Raw genomic sequence first — 23,242 nt, forward strand, 5'->3', positions numbered from 1 at the left:
GGTAGACTATCGTGCTTTCTACATATTCAACAGAATGTGTGTTAGGCAAGCGCAGTATGTCGGTACCGTCCGCAGCCCTACATCTGTGTCACTCTTTACACTCACAATGCCCTTTCCTGTCCTAATTTTTATTAAATTTTCATCATGAGTTAGGGAAGGTAGGTTTAAATGTTGCCCCCATTTAATGGGTATGAAATCTCCAACTCAGGCATGGATTAAAGAAAGAAAACTTTTTTTACCTAATTTTTGAAATGTGGATAGTCCTACGCATGACAAGAAATGATTAGATTTTACCCTTAGGTCATCCCAGTTAAGGTCAGGTATATACCTTCCAGTCTGTTTCTTTCCATGGCTACTGTTTTTCCTGTGGTACCCCATTGGCTCGTGTCTGGCTTAACAGAGGATTCTGTTCCTTGTACATATAAAGCAGTAAATATTTTTTTTTGCCTACATCACAGCATCATAATATATCAATGGGAAAAAGATTGTTATACATTCATTTAACTGGTTTCCAATTGTTTGCTACCATAAGCATGAGCTTTCGTAGGAGCATTTTAAAAACAAAATACTTCTGGGGGAGCGTCATGAGACAATCTAGGTGTAAAATGGAATAGACACCATTTTTAAGCACCATTGTCACTGGGCAGCAGCATCTCCTGAGATACTACACACGCCGCCTTCTTTTTCCCCATAGCTCCTTCCACACTGGGTTCTATAACTTTCAGTTTTGGGGGGGATAGTTGCATATGGTGGGAATATGAGATGCCCTAATGGGCTGTGGGAGATCTTTCTCTGCCAGTGGGTGCTCAGGAATCACTCATCTCTTTTGGCATCTCCAACCAGGCATGTGGGACCCAGACTCAACCGAGAGCAGAAGAGAGATTCGAGCCTCCAGGACGGTGTTCAGACATGAGTTCAGAGCAGTGAGTTTCCACCTTAACTTGATCAATTTTTTCTTTTGATTGTAATTAATCAAAAATTCATTCTTAAAAATGTGGTCAAAAGTTATACTTTAATAACTCTAAATCCCCTGGGTTTAAAATTTTAACTCACATGAGATATTTAGGGAGCAATCTGCACCCCAAATCCCAGTCCCTCAACTCAGGAAGAAGCCATTTCTTTGGAGATCTGCTGTTGAGAAAAGAAGCCCCATGACAATCTTCACAGAGTTTTACCATTTTTTGTAAAATGGCCAATAGAACTAGGGTGATAATAAGGACTGCGGGCAGGGGAAATGCTCAGTGAAAGTTTGACACGTGAATGATAAGGAGTGTCCATGTGAAAAATTTAGAAAAATGTTCTGGGCAGACGGATGGCAAGAGCAAAGGCCCTGGGGTGGGAACAAATGAGAGAAGCAAAGAGAATGCCGGAGTGAAAGAGAAGCCACCTCTTTCTCTGCACTGGATTCCTGGCCACCATGCAGGCCGTGGGGCCCTGTGTGATGATCCAATCAGCACCCAATCAGCACCCATTACCCCGGGGCCCTCTGTGTGGTACTGACTTGTTAGGCTCATTCCCTTATGGTAGTTCCTAGTAAAGGGGGATTTTAGTGTCGGTGGCCTCAGCGCTTTGGAATCTAGCTCGGTACTTACTATGTAGTAAGATGTTTTCTGATTATCCAAAGTAAATAGTGTTAAGTCTGGGCGGTAAAAGATGCGCACAAATAGACCCATTAGACCCTTCAGGCTTACTTACTCTTGCTTTTACAGTTTTAATGACCACTAATTACATGGATAAATTAATGAGGTGAGCTATTATCTTAATCCACAACAGGTCAGAAATAGCAATATAATGATGGCTTCTGATGATGATAGAGCAGGAGGTTACTGCTACATATACTTAGAGTGGCCACTTGGAGAGAGTCTCTACTGACCCAACTGCTAACACTGCAGCAAGGAAAGAAGCAGAGAAGTCATCAGAAACCTCCGCAAACACATATAGACACACACGCGCACACGCACACACAGGAAAAATCTAAAACTTTGCTGTCTGGGCCTATTTAGGGTAGAGAACCAGCTCAGGTGCTTAAGAAATTCTGAGATTGCCACGAGGTTTTGTAAAATGGCAAGTCACCGGGAGGGTTGTTGGAGTCCGCTTGCTGCTGGCCGCAAACGCCTGCGTGTGTGCTGTTTCAAAAGTTGATCACAAAACTGGTTAAACACCGGAGACGGAGCAGCAGGCCACCCGCGTAAGCGGTAGCCGTGCTGACGACTATGGCAAACATTTAGGTGACACAGCCGGTAAGTGGCTCCAACCGACTGGCTTCAAAGGATTTCAAACTCCCGTGACAGAGCCCTGCGCCCCTTCGCGTCCCTGTACCCCGCCCCAGTGCCACCAGGTTTTCTGTAAGCTGTTTAATGGTGAGATATGCGGAGGAAAGAAAAAAAAAAACCCAAAATTAAAAAGCCATAGGATTAGTCCAGCTCAAGGATTTATCGCAAAGCAAATGACCCGTGACCCCAAATGGAGAACATTGTCAATGTCTCTGAAATCCCTGCAGGGTCCCTCAATCTCACCCCCTCTTTCCCAACACAGTGACACTCCCCTCCCCCCCTTGTGACTTGATGCTAAGTCCTTGCTTTTCTTCAGAGTTTTACCAGCTAAGCGTGCATTTCTGAGCACTGAGATTCAGTTTGGGCCCGTTCGTTCGGGAGTTTCATGCAAGTGGAGCCCCAGCAGTAGGAAGCCCTAGGTCTGGGGGCTCCTCTCCCTCAGCGGTTACCTGTGAGCACCGAGCCACTCCCTCCCACCTGGCCTTAAGTTGTGCATTTCCCTCCCACATTATCCGGCCACTTTTGCCTCCCAAAGTGGAGATTTCATAACAGCATTTCGTTGTATGAGTGTGTTTGTACTTAACAGTCCATCCTATTAATGGTCACTTCGGTGTGGTGCAGGCGTCTCCCTCCACTCTGCTTGGCCTTTACACTGTCATAAAAATGTCCTTTCCCTTATGGTTAATGCATCTTGTGCGCTATTTAAGAAATCTTTCTCCCGCTCCGAGTTCATGAGTATTTGTTTATACCGCTTTCTACAAGTCTTATTATTTTGGCTTTCACACTGAGATAAATTCTTCGGTGTGTAGGGTGTCAGGTAGAGGGTCAAGTTTCATTTCTTGCTGCTTGGATATCCATTTAGTGCAGGTTACCTTCACCTGCTGTTCTGCAGGGATTGGGCTACAAGTCAAGTGTCCCTATCTATTTTTTTTCTGCTCATACATGTTCTTTGGGCAACACAAATATCCCTATAAGGAAAAGGAGATAAGAAATTAGTGAAAATTCTAGCTGGTTATGTGAGCGGGTTAATACTTTTAACTCTGAGGGTACCTGGGTGGCTCAGTTGGTTAAGTGTCTGCCCTCGGCTCAGGTCATAATCCTGGGGTGCTGGGATCGAGCACCATCGGGCTCGCATCGGGCTCCCTGTTCCGTGGGGAGCCTGCTTCTTCCTCTGCCTGCAGCTCCCTCTGCTTGTGCTCTCTGACATCTTAAAAAAAAAAAAGACTCTAACTGTCAACTACTAGTCCTGCAACATTGGGATTAAGTTATTTCACTTCCCTGGGGCCCCATTTTCTGGCCTTTATCCCTAGCTCCTTGTATTCTAAGGATTAATGATTTAATATATCTAAAAGTGTTTAGGACAATGCTCAGGTAAGCACTCAAAGAGGAGTCACAATCTTTAATCTGCAATTTAAAAACTCCTTTACTGTCAAACCCTAATCTGACCTGAGAAAGTTACGCCACGTAGTATAATATTCCTACAACTTCACAGCAAATAAATAAATAAAAAATATGAGTAGGTTTGATTGCAGAGTGCTTGCCCAGGCCCCAGAAAGTGTCTTGCATCTTACTTTTTAAAACTGGAAAGTTCTAAATTCTGAAACATCTGGCCCCGGAGGCTCAGTATGGACTGTGGGCCTATATTATTAGCAAGATAGTTTTGTAGCCTTGGGCAAGACTCTGGGTGGGCCTGGATCTTGCCTTAATGATACCACTTAATCCAATCAGTTTTACTTTTACAGGACTACAGCGCTTGAAGTTTGTGTGTAAACACAGGCTGTTGAAAGTATGTGTAAGTCCTCAAGGGGGATAGTGCGCTGTATCAGATAGGATAGGAAAGGAACCTGTAGCAATCTGTGCTCCCCTAAACAGAAGGACACGCATACACACAGCACCTAGATTTCTTCCAGACTTTGTGGAAAAAGGAGCAGAAAAACCATCCAGCACTAGAATCAAATAGATCTCGCCCCTGATCTATTACGGGATGTACACACCTTAAAAGAAAGCCTCCTGATTGAACCAGCATTTTGCCTTTTCAACTGGAACATAAAAGGGAAAGCTTCCCCTTCCCCATGTTTTTAGATTTTGATCTATTAGCTCCTTGTTGGGAGTGATAGAAAGGCAACGTGAAAGTGGTTTGCTCTGTGCCCCACATCAAAGCCCACAGTGACTGGTGGGGGGAGGCTTGTCGGGATGAAGGCCCAAGTAAGGCCGCCCCCGTGAGCCCCTAAGATGGGATCTGCAGGCTGCTTGCCCAGGGCTGGAGGAGGAGCTGAGCTCAGTGAGCTCGGGGCGTGGATCTCCATCACCGGGAGACTCCGCTTTGGAAGTCACACCGAGGAAAGGTGCTGGTTGATCCCTGTCCCCAAGGGCTGCCTTTGAAGTCTGGCACCCACTAGCAAAACCACCGTCCCTCTAAATAAGAACAGCCCGGGCTGATTTGATTTCTGCGCCTACGTTCCAAGCAATATGTCCTGACCCTTGGACTGATGTGCCTCAGCATCTGAGGCCGTGGAGTAGTGACCTCAGACACCAGGTTCCAGATGAGACTCCTCAAAGCTTTGCCCAACACCGGAGGTTCCGGGACGAAAACTATAATGGTTAATATGTACCAAGTGCTCATCAGGAACTGTGCTACGTGCTGTAAATATTTTAGCTTTACACCGAGGGGGACATTATTCCCATTTTTACACAGGAGCAAAATGAAGGCCCGGAGAGCGAGGGGTAGAACAGGAACCTGAGCTGCGGCACCTTGTCCCAGAGATACTGTGGGTAACCAACCACTGACTTCTCAGCCCTGGGGGCGGCCCTGCTCTGTGGGTTCTAGGAAGCAGGACTCCTGACTCCCTCCCTCCGATGGAGGAGACAGTTCTGGGGTTGGGGATGAAACCCCTGAAACGGGCCACTCTTCCTTTGTGCGCACACCTGAGCAATGAGTAAGCTAAGCCTCGCTCACCTGCGCTGTAAAAGCAAGCAGGGCCACGGCCTAGCGAAGGGGCCTGGGTGTTGGAATAAGGTCCAGGTTTGCTCCCCACTTTTGCAAATCCAAGGGATCCTATGCCATGGCCCCTAACCCTTCCAGAAGCCTCGCCTAGAAAGGAAGCTACTGTCTCTCACTCCTGAAGGAGTTTGTGTGAGTGTTGCGGGATGTCCACCTGCACCTACTGGGCAGCTGGTGGGATACCTGTGGATGGGCTCTCCCCCGGTGGTGGTGGGGGGCAGGTGCTCTCCTGGCCGGCCGGGGGGGAGGGGGGCAAAAGTGTGAGGTGCCCCAGGGAGTATGCAGAGCAGATGAGGATGCAGAGGGTGCGATGAGGGACACGGGTGTGAGGGCACCAGGCAGGATGTCCGCCTGCACCCAACTGGGCAGCTGGTGGGATACCTGTGGATGGGCTCTCCCCCGGTGGTGGTGGGGGGGGGGCAGGTGTTCTCCCGGCTGGGGTGAGGGGGGGCAAAGGTGTGAGGGCCCCAGAGAGTACACAGAGCAGATGAGGGTACAATGAGGGACATGGGGGGGGGTGCCAGGCGGGATGTCTGCCCACACACAACTGGGCAGCTGGTGGGATACCTGTGGATGGGCTCTCCCCCGGTGGTGGTGGTGGGGGGCAGGTGCTCTCCCGGCTGGGGTGAGGGGGCCAAAGGTGTGAGGGCCCCAGGGAGTACGCAGAGCAGAAGAGGGTGCAGAGGGTGCGATGAGGGACACGGGCGGGGGGGGGCACCAGCCGGCGGGGGTGCTCCAGAGGTGGGAGCAGAGCCTGGCTGACCCCGCCGGCGCGGCCCGGCCCAGGGCTCCAGCCGGCCCAGGTGTCTCAACCGCAGAGCGGCGGCCGGCAGGGCAGAAAGCACCCCAAACACTGATAAGGCCGAACAATCCGGGCTTTGTTTCGGAAGGATTTGCCTCCGAGTTTCCAGTTGGCTTTTATCTGTGTCTCAGCGCGTGTGACCGTCCGGCCCCGGAGCTGCGGGAGGCGCCTGCAGGGTCGGGGCGGGAAGGGCAGGGGCCGGGGCGCGGGCGCGGGGCGCCTCGCGGGGGCGCTGCGCGGGGGCGGGCGAGGTCGCGCAGGTAGGCAGCGCGGCGGGCGGGCCGGAATGCCGAGGGGCGTGCTGCCGGCCTCTTTGCGCAACCCCTTCGCTATATATAGGGCGGCCGCGGGGCTCGGCCGGGCGCCTCCTTCGGGCCTCGCCTGCCTGCCGGGCCGCGCCGGTGAGTACGCGGGCGCCCCCCCCCCCAGACACCTGCGGCCGCCCCGGGCCCTCCGCCCCCCCCAGACACCTGCGGCCGCCCCGGGCCCTCCGCCCCCCCCAGACACCTGCGGCCGCCCCGGGCTCTCCGCCCCCCCCAGACACCTGCGGCCGCCCCGGGCCCTCCGCCCCCCCCCCAGACACCTGCGGCCGCCCCGGCCCCCCGCCCCCCGCCCGGCTGCGGACGCTCGGAGAACCCTGCCTGCCCTAAGTGGCCACATTTCTTTTTTTTCTTCTTCTTCTTTTCCTCTTCTCCGTGCTCCTGCAGTGGCAAGTCCCGTGACACCGCTGATGCGACTGCTCAGGTTGCTCACCAGCCGCGGTGGGCAGCTCTAAAATGCTCCTTGGGGGGCGGGGGTGGGGGAGGTTCGGAATTCGAGTTCTGGGGAGGGGAAAATTGGGGAATGGAAGGGGGCGCCCAGGGGTCAGGATGATGGGGCTCTTTCCCTTTCCCTCTCTCTCTTTCTCTCTCTTTTGGTCATTCACTAGCTGTGTACCTAAAACAGGTTGCTGTCCCCCCACCCCCGAGCCTCAGTTTCCCCGTCTCTGTGAGCAGGGGAGAAGAGGGAACCCTCTCACAGCCTTCCCTGCGCCGGGAATTCCAGGTTGGTGGGGCTGCCCCAAGCCGTGCCCTTCCCACCAGCGCGCCACCACCGTCCTTGTTTGCAGGGTTGCTTCTCCCAAGTGACTGCAGGGCATCCCGGCTAGTTTGCTGGGCCCAGCAATCCTGCGCAGGGCAGGTCTTTTCAGCTCATCTTGGGGGAGAGCGGAGCCCACGGTTTTTCAGGGTTTTCAGAGTCAGAGGGTACTGCCACCGGGTGAGCACTGTGGGGCAGTGGGTTGCAAGGTAGTGTGCAGAGGTGAGGTCGGGTTGGGGGACGCCCAGCATCTCCCGGCCGGAAAGAGGGTGGCGCATGGAATGGGAGTGAGTTCAGGCTCCAGATTCCTGGAGGCGGACGCCTGCCATGGGTAGCTGGCGCGGATGCTTAGACTCATTCATTTTCCTCAGGCAGGTGGCAGCCTTCTGGAACATGTCGATTTCTTGGGGGCAGCTGGGGGGCTTCACCACTTAGACTCCTCTCTCCGTCCCTATTTTCCAATCACAAGCCATCTCGTAGTAGCCCTGCTTGCTTCCTCGACCTGTTCCTCTTTCTTCCCCCCCCCCTCCTCCACTCTCCGGAGCTGGAGTTCTTGAAGTTGTTCTGACTTGGGTATTCTCGAAAAAAGTTGTGCCTCGGAGGAGCAATCATTGTTTGAGGTCGTTATGGGTGTTTGAACCTCTTTGCCGGTCCCAGCCAACCAGCTGATAATGATCTCTATTTCTGTAACTTTGGGAACCGGTGGCGGGAAGAGCGTGCTTGTACAAGGTTTGGATGTTTAACAAATTGCCCCCTGCAACATCCACCCCAAATCACTCAACCATCTCATTGAAACAAGTCCCCAGTGGTGGGAGGACGGACGTCTGGATTATAGCGGCTAAGCACAAAGCTGACATAAAAATAGTCTGGATTCAGTTTAATGAAGAAAATACCTCATTGGGATCAGTGATTTGGAATAAACTTAATACCGTTTTCAGCCCCCTTCCTCCCTGCCCTCCCTCCGTCTCTCCCCCTCCCTCCGCCATAGGGACAGAATGACAGTATCATCGGGAAGTAGGACACCCCACTGCACTGTGCACCGAGGGCTGCAGACAGGTTGCAAGTGTTTAAAGTGTTTTTGATAATGAGCTCTTTTGACCCCCACCCCCAACAGTGCAAAATAATAGACATAGTAAAAAAGGATTTCACTGAAAACTTCCTAAGTGTAAATTGAAAGTGCACCATGAGGGTGTGGTTGGGTAATACAGCCCAGGTTTAAAGAGAGAGTTAATGCCTTTTTAAAATCCCCTTCGTGCTTATAGTCAGAAGTCTGAACTGAAGCCATTCATCAAAGCAAAACCCAGGCCGATGGCTTCTGTCTCCTGTCCCAGCAGCCCCCACCCTCCCTTCCACCACTACTGTGTCTTTGGGATTATTTTGCCTTGTGATGGCTGACGGAAGCCGAAAAGTACCCATTGCCCCCTTGGAGAATTGTCCAAGTCTTGGTCATCCTTTCAAAGTAGGAAAATATTTCGGAAGCGTATGGAACATTGGACTCAGACCACCTGAGCCTGAGTGGCTCCTGAAGGCGTGGTGTCTGTATCACTGGAAGCGATTCATTTCTTTGTGCCTCGGTTTCCTTCTCGGTAGAATCAGCGTGAAAGGATAAAGACCTAAAAGTGAATTCATAGGAATAAAGTGGGCGTGAGATTGAATGGGTTAATTCATGTCCGGGCCTTGCAGCAGGACCTGAGACAAAAACACCCCGTGATCATTTGGGTGGCTACCGTGTGCCAGCCCCTGTCCTGCATCCCAGGGCTACAGAGGTCACCCCCCGCCCCCTGTACTGTGCCGTGGGGGCCACTGCCTGGCAGGAGAATGTGTGCCTGTCTCAGTTTCTCTGCAGGGCACTGCCCATGCCTCCTCCTCTTCCCACTTCTTCAGATGGCAGCTGCTGTTCTGAGTACAGGAGGCCCCCCAGGACAGGTCCTGGTTGGAGAAGCTCAAACAATGCAGAGTTTGGGGGCTGGGTGACTGCCAGGTGCCCTACATTTTCCTGCTACCCAGGTCTGAGAAGAGCCGAGAAGTTTCCTCTCCTTGGCCTGCAAGAGTTCCTCCTGCAAACATGAGGTTGCAGGAAGTCAGGCCAAAAGGGTTATTCTCACAGCCAGCTCAGTTGTCGGGACGAGGGGTAGGGGGCAGGGGAGCAGATGTGTGGTCACAGTCACCCACCTCATGCCTAGGCATTAAAAAAGAAACCCGTCTTTGTGGATATTAGACCCAAACAGCCAGAATGGATGATTTTTATCCTTCTCTGCTTTTTCTGGCGGGTAGCAAGAGTGTGCTAGAGTGTGCCCTGGGGAAGGGGCGGGGTAGCTGGGTCAGAGGACACCCTTGGGCGAAAGCCTTTGGAGGGACTCGAAGGCTGCAAAGAGCCCTGCTGATGCCCAGAGCCTCTTCCTAAAGAAGCAGGTTCCAGACCAGCCAGTGCCTGCCAGCCCACTGGCAGAGTGGCCTTGGCTTCAGGTTGGGGCCTCTGTCCGGCTCATTCAGTGTCACCTTTGCTGCTTAGCTGAGAGTCTTAAAAAGGCTTGGCCTCTGCTGAATCCAGGTCTCTGGTGTGCCAGAAGCCTTTGTGGGAGCAGCAGCCTGTCACTACAGCATTCTTGGCTGGCATTTCTAGCTGTTGGAGTGAGTACGGCGGAGGGACCCCTGCAGGGGACCTGCCCGCTCTCCCACAAGTCCCTGGAGCCTGGACTGCGGCCTCCTGGTGCCATGCTGCTTTGAGGGGGCCCAGAGGATTCCTCTTCCCTCCCTCTCAGCACCTGGCCGGGGGGCCGTGGATGGGGCCCCAGCGTTGGAATCAGCATTCCTGGGTTCAGATCCTGACTCCATCTGCAGGTGGCCCCGGGACTTTAATTTCTCTGTGCCTCTGTCTCTTTGTAAACTGGAAAGAATGTGGTTATTGTAGCATTGAATGGGGTCATGGATCACATAAGACACCCCCCCACATCCAGGCCCCGGCACAAAGCAATGTTAGCACCTCCTCTCTTGTGCTTTGGGTTCGTTTTTTGGACAGATATCCACTGTGCTGAGCACGGAGGTGACGAGCTTATGGGCTAGGGCCCAGTGGCCTGTGGGCTATGCAATTGTTGGTGATGCAGTTCATTCTGGAAAGTTCTCTGTATTGACACTGCCAGGCACTCTGCTCGGGGCATCCTCCATGCCCATTGATCAGTCAGCCCTACACCAGCTCAGCGAGGGTGACGGTGTTCTCGTTTTGAGATGCTGAACCTGAGGCTCAGAGAAGTTCAGGGTCGCACACAGTGGTGGGACTCTGGAGCCAGTCCTCACCCACCGTGTGGTTCTCTCTTGGGGCTGTGTGCCAGGCACTATCCCATCAGCAGACCTGGCAACCCCAGGGGTGCAGAGGGGGAGCCCCTGAGCAGCTGCCTCATGGCAGATGGTGGGGAGTTGACGCCGGGTCCTCTCTCGACTCCAGATCCAGAGCCTGCACAAGAGCTGGGGCTCTGCTGCCTGGGAAGGCCGGACGAGTGGGGCCTGTGTACCCACACAGCTGAGGACAGTGATGGGGTGCCAGGTGCCGTACATTTCCTCACCTCCCAGGTCCTAGAAGGAGCAGCCAGCAGCGTGGGGGTGGAGAGGGCCAGGGGGGAGTGGCCAGCAGGTGCCGGGTGCCCTGGGCTTGGTCAGATGGCTCTCCTGGCTGCCTGCTCCTCCTTTTCTTACCTGCCACAGTCTAGCATGGTGAACCCCCACCAGATGATGCTGGAGTCCGTGGACGAACCAGAAAAGGAAGTATTGCGTGAGGGGAAATAATCGCTTCATCAGGGAAGTGTTGGTAAAGAGGGAATGGGCTTGGGCAGATGGTTGGACTCAGAAGAGGGAAGAGCGGAGTTCCAGGAAGGAGGCGTGGAGACGTTCAGTAGAAACTTGCTTTTGCTTTTTTGCTGGCACTGACCAGTGGGAGAATGAGGGTCTGAGGGGGAATGAAGCCAGCACAGGCCCCACGCAGAGCAAGTGAGCATTCAAGACGCTTTGGTGTGCGGCTCCCCTGCCGTGATGCCCCGTTCCTCCCTGCCCAAGTCCAGCCGGTGTCCGCTTGTTCCACTGCTTGCGACGTTCTGAACTCCTTGGACAATGGGCCCGTGGACGTGTCTGTTTCTGCATTTGCTAGACTGTTCACTCCAGAAGAGTATTCTAGTCAGTCAAATCCAGAAAACATGACCTATTTATTTTTAAAAGATTTTATTTGAGACAGAGAGAGATAAAGAAAGAGCATGAGCCAGGGAGAGAAAGAGGGAGAAGCAGGCTCCTGGCTGAGCGGGGAGCCCGACTTGGGACTCGATCCCAGGACCCTGAGATCATGACCTGAGCTGAAGGCAGACTTTTTTTTTTTAAAAAAGATTTTATTTATTTATGAGCGGGGGGAAGCAGGTTTCAGGCAGAGAGCCTGATGTAGGACTCAATCCTGGGACCCTAGGATCATGCCCTGGGCCGAAGGCAGGCGCTAAACCGCTGAGCCACCCAGGGATCCCCCTGAAGGCAAAGTTTGACCGACTGAGCCCCCCAGGTGCCCCTGAAAGCCTAAATAATCATCCTTCTTGCACCTACCTGCTAAGTCCCCCCAGTGGGCCCGCTGTGATATTTAGGGTACTTCTGGATGCAGTTGCTCCTTCCAACAGATCTTGTCCACCCCAGCTTGCTTCTGGTGACAAGGGACACCCACTCATTAGTAAAATTCAGGCTTGCTTTGGATCCGGTTCATCCGTTCAGCAAGGCCCCTGTATGTGGACTCCTCCATCCACCAATGCAAGGGGCCCGGCGATGCGTGGTCTGCTCAGCACCCGGAGAAAAAGCGCCACGTATGGCTCTTGCCCTCAAACGTAGATTCCAGTTGAGAGGGCTGTAGAGATGTGCAAAAGAGAACAATTATCGAGTGGATTAAGATTATAAAAGAAGCGGCAGGTCACAATTTTCAAATTTCCCCTTTAAACGACCCGCAGGAGCAGAATAAGCCCAGGATGTGGGCACCTGTTGCAGGTCTGTGAGTAGGTCAGAGCAGGCCCTTGCAAGCTCAAGGCAATTTTTTGTGTCCTGTCTTTTTTAAATTTTGTATTCGTGGAACTCTCGCTCGCGCTCTGTACCGTATTGTGTCCTTACTCGTTTTAGTGTGGTAGCTGAGGACCACAGAAGGTCTGCGACGTGTCAAACACTATTCTGAGGGCTTCTACTACATAACACGCTTAATCATAACGATGTTGTCAGTAATGTCATCCCAATTTGACAGACAGGGAAACCGAGAAGCAAGGGAACTAGCCCAAAGTCACACAGCAGCTGGCATTGCTGAGACTTGACACCAGCCAGTCGGGATCTAAAGGCTGGTCCCCTCACCTGTAGAGCAGCAGTTCTCAGCCTCCAGCGGACCTTTGCCCAGGTGCGGAGACCTTTTAGGTTGTCAAGACCAAGGGTGGGAGTAGAGACCGGGAGGGAGGCTGCGTATCCTGTGGTGTACAGGACACCTCGCACAGCAGAGCCTCATGTGACCCCAAATGTCACCAGCGCCGAGGCTGAGAACGTGCTCTGTGCACATCTCACACCTCCGGTGCCAACCATCACCCAGTCACGCTGCTTGGCCTCCCCACTTCCCAGTTAGGGGAGTGAAATCAGCTCCGGGAAAATAAGTCTGTGTCGTGGCCGAGGAGATTGTGAATCTGGGTCCCAACCTCACTTGACAGGTTGAGCTGTGCTGAGAGCGCCAGTCACTCCCCTGCTGGGTGACTTGGGACAAGTGGCTCTGTCTCTTTGTGCTCTGGCTTCTTCCCATTTGCAAGTGGGGATGAGCCTGACCCCTTTCCTGCACAGAGATCGCAGGAGACAATGTGTGTTGAGGCCCCGGGGCAGCACCCGCACCTGGCCGGTGCTCCCCAAGTGGCAGTTGTTATTGGAAAGCAATGGCTCTGTGTGTGGCGGAGAGTCCTGTGAGTCACACGGGCACTGCAGGCCCACCTGGAGCACCGCAATGATCAGAGAGGCCTGTGGACCCCAGGTTGGGGTGGAGGGAGGCCTTGGGTAGGGAGATGAGGGAGGGCCTTCGGGAGCACAGTGCTCCCCAGGCAAGAGCAGAGGGTGGAGGCCAGTGTGGCCTGAGGAGGGGGATCATTTAGGGAGCGGTGGGCAGTGAAGAAATGGGGAGTCCACGCAACCACCCCGGGGGAGAGACTGGAGCCCAAACCAGTTAAACAGGCTGCCACCCTGGCTGAGGCAGGAGGAGCTGGGGCCCAGCCTGGGGAGGTGGCTCCCGCAGCCAGTGCTCCCAGCTGGAGTCTGCAGGTCCTGGTGCTGGCCTGGTGGGGGGCTGTGCCCTCGGAGATGGGAGATGACCTCGCAGCCCTGCGACGGTGACAGCAGGGAGGGCAAACAGCAAAGCGCCAAGGAGGGGAGTGGGGTTGGGGGGGTGACGGGAAGTGAGCTGCATCTGAGTCGGGGTGAGGTGCAAGCACCGGCTGCTGGAAGCGGCAGGTGGCCGAGGCGACGGGAGGTGAAGTTGGGCGAGGGGATGCTTTTGTACCAGAAGCCGGGGTGGCAGGTACTTCCAGACCAAGTCCACGGAGCCCCGGCTTCCTCCCTGGGCTCTGTACGTGGAAGCGGGATGCCGACTTCTGTCACCGGACCGTGGCCACATCATCCCATTTGCCTGGCACTGGGTCTTTCATCAGATACACTGCACTTCTGGCGACGGTGTGGCTGACTCATCCCTCCCAGGAGCAGTCCAGTCCTGCGGCTGCCAGGCAAGCACAGACTCCGGAGTCCGACTCCTCGGGTCGCGCTGTGGCCTCGGGCCAGGTGCCCCGGTGTTCTCATCTGTAAAATGGGAAGGGCACTAACCCTCCCAGGGTTGCTAAGAGGAGGAACCCGCACCAGTTGATGGCACCGGCTACTGTTCCAAGCACTTTGCACAGACATCGACTCATTTCGATAGCCTGATAACCCAGTGAGTTATATAGACTGTTATAAACGCCAGTCTACCTCGGGGGAAACTGAGGCACAGAGCAGTCGAGTGGCTTGCTGAGGCCACAGTGTATCTGGAGCAGAGCTGGAGTGTGGTTCTGAACTATGTAAAGGGCCCAGCCTGCCTGACGTTAAGAGCTCCAAGGTTCTTTCTTTCCCCAGAACCCTGTGGCTAAGGATCCCTGCGCTGGGAGAGTCAGAGGTAGACCCTGCAGCTACGCTCCCCAAACCACGTGGGCCTGGGCCTGTCTTTTCTTATCGCACCGGCATAGTGGCCTTGAGCTGAGCTTAGACCTCTCAGGCCAGCCTTGATCTCCTCCCTAACCACCCAGCTCCACCCCACCTCCCCTGCCTGGGCCTCGGCCTTGGAGCTGCCTCCCAGCACACCCCAGGAAGGGGCCCCCTGGGCCCAGCAGGCCTTGAGCAGCAGGTTTGCCCCACCTTTGTCAGCTCTAAGAAGGCCTTTCATTGAGCCTAAGGGAGGAGTCCAACCTGGGAGAGGCACAGCCTCTCCAGAAGCCAGGCATTAGTAGCGGCCCTGCTCCTAGAAGCCAACCGCGCGGTATGCAGCCAACACCCAGCCCCAGGGGGGCTGCCAGGAAAGGCTCTGGATTCAAACTGACCCGACTTCAGAGCTCTACACCTTGGGGCCTTGGGCAAATTACGTAGCCTCCTTGTGCCTCAGTTTCTTCATCTGTATAATGGGAGCATAATTCCCTTGAATGGGTGGCTGCGAGGCTGAGCGCAGCCCGGCTTAGTCAGTACTGGCTGTCGCTGGCCAGGAGGTCCCAGCACCCTGCTCAGAAGGCACGTGAGGGCTGTTGTGTGGCAGGCCCTGTGTCGGGTGCTTGCTAAGTTGAAATGAAAGGCCTGGAGTGTGCTTTCATGGAAGCCAGTGACTGCAGGACATTCCGCAGCAGAATGTGTCATGTCCTGCAGGTCGTGGGGAAGGTTGGGATTCCTTAAGCTAAAGAAATTGATGAAACCCCTTCGAGATGGGGACACAGAATCAGCTTAAGTCCTGGCTTTACCCGTACGAGGAACAGTGACAACACGCGTGTCCCTGGACCACCTTGCTTCGTGGGTCTGGGGTTGGGCGACATTCTTAAAAGAACTTGGAAATTTCATACAGAAGAAAAATAAGTCACCCCCAGTCCCGTCACCCTCTCTGAATCCCGTGGAACGTTTCCAGATCCTATGAGAACACGCTGGGAGTAGAACAAAAAAGTAATTTCATTCACAGTTTAGCTAAAGCATTTTCCTGGGTCTTTCTTTTTCCTCCTGATTCTTTATAACCTTTTTAATAGCGTGTTATTACACTGCATGCATGTACCCTGGTTAGGACAACGATTTCCTTATTTTCACTTTCCATCTCTTTGACAGTGTGGCGACGTCTTTTCGATCTGCATCCCATTCTTTCAGTCAACCCCCATTTATTGGGCATTGCAAGTGCGCCAGGCGGAGCTGCAGACCCTTAGGATGTAGTGGTGAACAGGACCAAGCCTTTTTCTTTTTTTTATTTGTTTGTTTGTAGAGCTTACATTTTGGTAGGCAGGAAGTAGATCTATTTAAGAAAAATAGGCCAGTCAGATAGACCCAGATTCTGGGAAGGTCTCTTCAAAGAAGCGATCGGAACAGGGTGGAGACGTACTTTGGGTTTTCTGGGAGAAAATATTCCTAGATTCTTAATTCCTAGAAGTGAAATGACAAGGTCAGAGATGGATCGTAAAACACTTTAGATACGTAGCCAGTGCTTCTCCAGCCGTGCTCATCTCACTGCATCTTCTCCAGCACAGCGTATTATACTTGAGAAATAATTTTTTTCGGCTGATTTGATGGCCGAAGCTCCCCGTTCTGATTTGCAGGGCTTGGGTTGTTACTGAGGCCCCATTCTTGTTTTGTAGTATTCCAGCCACTGGTTCTTCCTCTTCTGTGAATTGTTTGTGCTAGTCCTTTGTACTGCACTGTCTAACGTGTGTCATAGGACAAGGAGCCACAAGGAGTGGACTTCCAAGTGTGTCAGGAGCCACACTTCCTCTCCGTGTAAGCAAGAAAGGCTTTGTTGAGAAAATGGGTTATGAGGAAGCCTCTCTCAAAGGTTAGAAGGAATGGGATTCTGACAAAAGGTCGTTAATCCAGGCGGCATGGAAGAGAAATAATTGCCTGCTTCATGCCAGGCACTTTCTAGATATCACCGTTGATCTTGTGGCCCTGCAAAGTATGAAGAACTAGCCACATTTTATAGATCGGGAGACATTTATGCCTTAAGCTCAGAGCTATAAAAGGACGTGCCTCAACACACGCCCACTGATAAGTGGCACCACTGGGATTCGAACCAGCTCCTATGTGTCACGCTGCTCACGAAGACACGGTGGCAGGTGGAACGTAGGTGAACATCTGCACCTAGGGTCAGTCCCCTGGATGAGCTGGGCGCAGATCTGGGGTCTAGACATAAAGAGCAGATGGGGCACCCATCGGCAGACCCGAGGACTTGGCTTCCCGTGAGCTGATGGAGATGGATGGGTTCGCGTCCCCTTTCTGATGAAAGGAGGAGGCTGAGAAGGGAGTCAGAGAAACTAAAGGGAGTTCAGCTGATTGGAGGCTAGAATGGGAAAATACTGTAAGACGTGGCTTGATGTAGGGACAGCCGTGGCCAGCAGTTGAGGGAGACCCAGACGTGGAAGTCTGGGGCTTCGGAGCCCACGCTCACAAGGTACAGAAGCACAACACCCTTCGTCTCTCCCGAATCTCTGCAACCACTGGGTGCTCTTCTTCCTGTCAGAGCACCCAGTGTGCCTCCTTTGAGGGGATCCTTCTTTAAGCTCTTTTCCCTCCACAGACCATGGCTCCTTGGCCTGAGCTGGAAAATGCCCAGCCCAACCCCGATAAGTACACGGAGGGGTCCACTGGTCTGCAGTCCACCACCCCCGTGAATGGCAAGGAGACCGCCAAGAGTAAGTGCCGCCCATTCTGCCTCAGCCTGGCCCCTGGGGGGGACCCCGGGAGACCCAGGCCTGACCCTTACCCCATCATGGCCTTGTTTGGGTAGGTGACACTGGGACCCCAGTGACCAAGATCGAACTTCTGCCATCCTATTCCACTGTGGCACTGATAGAGGAGCCCACGGGGGTGGAAGACCCATGGGACCTGCCCGAGCTTCGGGACACGGGGATCAAGTGGTCAGGTAAGAGTGGCAGGACGGATTGGGCTCGCTGTGTCCTCGATAACTGTCTCCTTTGTGCTGTCCTCCTCTTTCGTTGCTCTGATGCCCTGCACGCAGGTCCCTGGCTGGGGGGACCTCCCGGCAGGGTCCTGGAAGCTTCGAGTCCAAGCCCGGTGTGAGAACTGGGGGCTCTTTTGTTCTCATTCATCCAGTGCATGTGCCAGCATTGGGGTAATAGCCAGACCAGGCACGACACCCGTACGTGTGTGCCAACTGGGTCCCAGGAGTGGTGCTCCGGATGCAGCATGAGCAGATAAGGCTGCTGCTCCCAGAGCTCCTGGATGGGAGGGGGGCAGGGGGGTGTCTCCTCACCTAAGTGTGGGCATCGGGGAAGGCTTCCAGAGGATAGACTATACAGCCAGAAGGGCTGGCCTGCAAGCAAATGCTGCATTTCTTTTCTGGGCGCAGGGCGTAGAGTCTGTCTGCTGAGAGGGAGGAGGTGAGAACCACTGTCAAAGTGAGCAGAGAAAATAGCATCCAGGGACACAGCATTCCAGGATAAGCGAGCGCCCGGGCCCTCCCCAAACGGAGGCTGTGATGGCTACCTCGCGGCCACATTCTAGAAAGTATTCTGTGCTGTTCAGAAAGTGCTCGGCAGAGCCATTATCTCTGACCCCACACTTAGCAGGTGCCAAGTGCCCTTAACTGCCTCACTCAGCAACACTGGTTCCGCTGAGCCTGGAGTCTGGTTTGCCTGTCAGTGGCCCAGACCCCCCGAACCCCCCCTCCCCAGAGCCAATCCTTCAGAGACACTTGGCCACAGGCTTCAACTAAATGGACTATAGCGGGAATCGCTTTGAAAACTGCAGTCATGGATGCATCCCGGGCCTTGCCGTACATAAGAGCTTACAGCCACCTGGGTGAGGGGGCTGCGGGAGTGGGGAGCTCTGGGCTCATTTCTGGGTTTCAGGCACTAACAACCTTCTGTACCTTTCCCCCTACCCCAGAGAGAGACACCAAAGGGAAGATTCTCTGTGTCTTCCAAGGCATTGGGAAATTTATTTTGCTTCTGGGTTTTCTCTACTTCTTCGTGTGCTCCTTGGATGTCCTCAGCAGTGCCTTCCAGCTGGTTGGAGGTATGGAGGAGAGGGACAAAGATCTGGAGTGGGGGTATTTTTCGTGGTATTTGGTTCAGATGGTCACAACTCAGCCGGCCCTCTCCAGGTCTAGCCTCTTGGCCTGTTTTAGGACAGGGAGTCACCTCATGTCTTGGGAAGCCATGCCCCCATTTTACAGAAGAGAAAACTGAGGTCAGTAAAGGGGCCATGGCCGGCAGCCAGGGCTAGAGCCAGTTCCAGGCAGCCGGCCTCCTGTGTCTGTCCTCAGACTCTGGACAGGAAGCTGTTTGACAGCTGGACTTATCTAAGGGATCCCTACTGTCTTAAGCCCTCCCACCTAAAGAGATGAACGGATAAGAGTGCTCCCAGGCTCCAGCAACTGGAAATCGGGACTGGGCCTTTGCTGGAAAAGGACAAGGGTCCCAGGGCTGGTGGATCTGTATCCTTAGCGGTTGTCTAACCATCTCCCAGGACTGAGCGTGGCTATGCAGTGTGGCGGGGGGGAGGGGGGATCCCAGAGGTGAGACCAGCACCTGCTAGGTCACCTGTGTTCCTCTGACAGGTGACATCAATAGCCAGCGCTTTGAAAGCCTCCTGGGGTCCTACACATTCCTTCCCAGAGCCTTCCCCACTACGGGGAGCATCTGAGGCTAAAAGTGGTCATGCTGTCCAGCCTGGAGCTGGCGTAGGGGATCCAAACTCAGATTCCAGTGACATGAAAGACCATGGATTTCTCTACCTGCCCCCTCCCCCCCCAGTATAGAAATTTCTTGAACTCTGTGACCTGGGATTATTGGGGGTGGGCGGCATTTGTAGGGGTGGGTGAGGGGCAGACTGACTTTCCAGGTGCCACTCCTGGTCCCCTCAGCAGGGGCTTTCACTCTGAGCCCCTGACTAGTGGCCTCTACCATCTGGGCCTCAGTCTTCAGTGAATGGGTTGGGGAATGGATTGATGGTCTCGGGCGTGTGAGGCCAGGCTGAGGCTGGACAATGGGCAATGGGTGAGGTGGAGAGAGAGAAGAATGGGAATATCCATTCCTAGGGGTAAATCTGAATGGGCAATATATCCAGAGACAGGAAATAGGGTCTCAGGGGACTCGCTGACCCCGTCTGGGCCAAGTAGAGTTGAGGCCAGGCTGGTGGTCAAGGAGGCTGGAGGAAGGGCTCGGGGCCAGAAGGAGTGGAGGAAGTATGGGAGGCTGCAGGGTGAAAGGCCGAGGGGGACAAGCGGTGGTGGGGGACCTAGGTCACAGAGGTAGAGACAGGAAACCAGGGCAGCGGAGCGGGGAGGCCATAGGTACCAGCTGGGCTGGAGGCTGGCCCCACTGTCCCCTTGCCAGCTGGCCATGGCTAGACATTATGATGTGTCCCATGCCCACCCAACTTTCTTTCTTTCTTTTTTTTTTCCCAGGAAAGGTGGCCGGACAGTTCTTCAGCAACAACTCGATCATGTCCAACCCGGTGGCGGGGCTGGTGATTGGAGTGCTGGTGACGGTCCTGGTGCAGAGCTCCAGCACCTCGTCGAGCATCATCGTCAGCATGGTGGCCTCCTCACGTGAGTCCAGGCCCCTGTGGGCCCCGACACATTCCGGGCATTTCCCTGGCCAACTGGGGAGCCTGGGACTGACTCCGACTGTGTCCAGGCTCGCCACCAGCATCTTCCTATCTGTGTGCCCCTGGTTCTGCTTTTACCCTGGGCAGACTCCTGTGTCTATCCTGTGGTGGAGTCTGAATCTAGACCTCAGGCTTGAGGGCTCGGCTCTGAATTCTCTGGAACGGTGTTGTCCTGTCCAGCAGCCACTGGCCACATAGGGCTACTTAATTTTATTTAACCTTAATTTATTTTTTATTTATTTATTTATTTATTTATTTATTTATTTATTTATTTATTTATTTATTTATTTACGATAGTCACAGAGAGAAAGAGAGAGGCAGAGACACAGGCAGAGGGAGAAGCAGGCTCCATGCACCGGGAGCCCGATGTGGGATTCGATCCCGGGTCTCCAGAATCGCGCCCTGGGCCAAAGGCAGGCGCCAAACCGCTGCGCCACCCAGGGATCCCAACCTTAATTTATTTTAATTTAAAATATGAAAATCGGTTGCTGGGTTGCCCTAAGTGTATCTTAGGGGACTGGTAGTCACATGTGGCCAGTGGCTGCCATAGTGGGCCATGTAGACGAGAAACATTCCCGTCACTGCTGGGTGATAAGAATAAAGACGTGTAATCACATCACACGTGGGCTTTGGGACAACGGAGCTCGGGAAGCTGGTGGTCCAAACTTGAACCTGCTGATGGTTTGCTCTGGCTAAGTTGGGGCAGATGCTCTGAGGAGGAGCAATTTGAACAGGTTCATTTTCTGCCCAAACCAGTTTTTTTTTGGTTTTGTTTTGTTTTGTTTTTAAGCAAAATTAGCCAGAACTTTTCTGGGCTAACTTAGAAAAAGGCATTTTTCAAAATAACTTTACTTTCAGGGCACTTGGGTGGCTCGGTCGGTGTTAAGTATCCGACTCTTGATTTCGGCTCAGGTTATGATCTCGGGGTCGTGGCCTTGAGCCCCATGTCCTGAGTTCACCTTGTCTCTCTCCCTCTGCTCTCCACACCCCCGCCCCAACCCACTCAGGCAGTTTCCAAAATAAGTAAAATCTTTAAAAACCAAAAACAACTTTCATGTGTTAGAACATTGTGTTAGGAAAATAAATTTGCCATAATAAACATACAAGTCCTTAAACATTGGCTCCTGTCCTCCCATAAGCTGGCCTTGCACCCGCCACAGGGAGGATAGAAATTTAGAGACGCGCTCGTAAGCTGGGGTCCACAGAAGGGCTTCGTCACGGGGTCTGCGGATTCCCTGAAATTATGTGCTGGAAGTTATTTTTGGTACACGTGCCTATCTCTGTGATGAGCTGCCCTCGCTGGCATCAGATTCCTAGCCGGGTGCCCACCCCAAAATGGTTAGGAAACGCTGCTTTGGCAATTAGCAGCTTGGCCGAGGTCGGCCCCCCTTGGGTCCCCGTTGGGAGCGTGGCCAGGCCCCCTTCCTGAACTTGCTAAGTCACTCGCTTTCTCTTTGCCACCTCCAGTGCTGACTGTGCGAGCCGCCATCCCCATCATCATGGGTGCCAACATCGGGACGTCAATCACCAACACCATCGTGGCGCTCATGCAGGCGGGAGACCGCAATGAGTTCAGAAGGTAGGAGGCTCAGACTGGCCTTCGCCGGCACGAGGCTCATGGGTGCAGGCCCGGTGGCCCTAACTACCTTGGACTACCAGTGGCAACATGCTGGTGGTTCCTGGAGCTCTCAGCAGTAGCCATGGGGGGTTGGGGGGAGCGAGTGCAGCTCGGGGTCCGGGGTGGCATACCTACCAGTCGATGCCACCCAGCTCCCCAGTCTGCGTAGCCAGGATACTTGGCCGTCACCACTGTTGCCCAAAGTACTAAACCCAATTCACCGACAGGGAAGTGCTTAGCCAGGTACCTGGCACACAATCAGAGCTCCCTAAATGCAAGCCCTAGCTAGCAGCCTGCCTTCCGCGTGGCTGTTGTAGTTAAAACGAGGCCATTTAGGATAGGACTTACTATCCCGCTTAGTCAGAAATAATTATAACCTCCTCAAGCTTCCTCTTTGGGTGAGCTCAACCCCTGCCACCTTCCCTTTGTTCTTCACTCGCAGGCCAATAAAAGGCAACATGTGGTTTACGTGGATGCTGGAGATCTGAAAACGGGGCAGGTTGAAACAGGCCAAGGGAACCTTTTCCTTCCAAAGGGTTAAAGTGAGAATGAGGCACATTCTCGGCCTGTCTTCTAACTGGTGGGCTTTTGCCGAAAGTTCATAAAAACAGAGGCAATTTGTATGCGTCGCGCAGTCACCCACGGGTCAGGCAGAGAGCTGGCCGGGCGGTCCACAGATGTCATCCCTCTTCTGTTGGTTACCCGGCAGGTGGCCCAGGTCCTCAGGGCTGCTCATTCCTGCTCAGACACCGCTAACCTTCTTGCGTCCCTGATGAAATGTCCCGAGGGCCGCAGGAGCGATACACATCATCCAGGGGGGTGGCTAATTATTTGATCTTCTCAAGAAGCTGAATAGACCTTTCTGTGCCCCGTTTCATCAGTATAGAAGCATAGAGAGGTTCAATAGCTTCACTAAGGGGCACGGTTGGGACTCAGCCTAGGTTTTCTTCCAGACTGAGGGCTCTTTTCACTGCTGCATCTGAAATATAAACTCGCCAACTAGAAGTGTGAGCTGTGAAAGCGCCTGCACACAGGCGTGTAATCGAACTAGGCCCCCCCTCGTTTGGATTATTTAAATAGATTGCTTTCAGTAGCATCTTTGGAGACGTGCATTATTCTTTCCTGGAGGTTTGGAAATAACTTCCTTCGGTTTCTCGAAGAGTAATGATTATATCCGACACCTATAAGGCTCTTAAAACATTTTGCCAAACTACTAAGAAATATTTACATCACTTGCCATCAGCTTATGAAGATGTCTTAAATCACCTGCTCTAGGAAGAGTAAGTTACTTTTAAATTTATAAGCTGATGCGATAGGTAAAGATTTGTACTTACAAGTAAATTGTAAATAAATCTTTTACTCCTAGTGAAGTTAAAGCATTTCCCCTGCAGGTTTATTAGCTTCTGTCCATGTCCCCTTTGGTTTTGGGTATTTTTTTGACATGTAAATATGTCTTTTTTTTTTAAGATTTTTATATTTGAAAGAGCTGGAGCAAGGGTGGGGGTGCAAGAGGCAGAGGCAGAGGGAGAAGCAGGTTCCCCGCTAAGCAGGGAGCCCGACACGGGACTTGATCCCAGGACCCCGGGATCATGACCTGAGCCAAA

The 23,242-nt window shown here is 53.3% G+C and overlaps 1 protein-coding gene across 3 annotated transcripts in view; it reads left to right on the forward strand.

Annotated features, from left to right (window-relative positions):
• The window catches only part of SLC34A2 (solute carrier family 34 member 2), a 58,763-nt gene that overhangs the window by 26,371 nt on the left and 9,150 nt on the right, over positions 1-23,242 (forward strand). The window contains exons 2-7 of one of the 3 annotated variants that reach the window (XM_055326782.1): positions 844-923; positions 16,965-17,079; positions 17,175-17,309; positions 18,296-18,424; positions 19,818-19,961; positions 21,488-21,599. In XM_055326782.1, coding sequence (XP_055182757.1) covers positions 846-923; positions 16,965-17,079; positions 17,175-17,309; positions 18,296-18,424; positions 19,818-19,961; positions 21,488-21,599 — 713 coding nt within the window. In that variant the 5' untranslated portion in view covers positions 844-845. Of the gene's footprint in view, positions 1-843; positions 924-6,439; positions 6,478-16,964; positions 17,080-17,174; positions 17,310-18,295; positions 18,425-19,817; positions 19,962-21,487; positions 21,600-23,242 lie in introns of those variants that run through there. The other 2 variants (XM_055326784.1, XM_055326783.1) reach the window with 2 other exon arrangements.

This window comes from Nyctereutes procyonoides, unplaced genomic scaffold (genome assembly GCF_905146905.1).
Source record: "Nyctereutes procyonoides isolate TBG_1078 unplaced genomic scaffold, NYPRO_anot_genome, whole genome shotgun sequence".
Classification (NCBI taxonomy): Eukaryota; Metazoa; Chordata; class Mammalia; order Carnivora; family Canidae; genus Nyctereutes; species Nyctereutes procyonoides.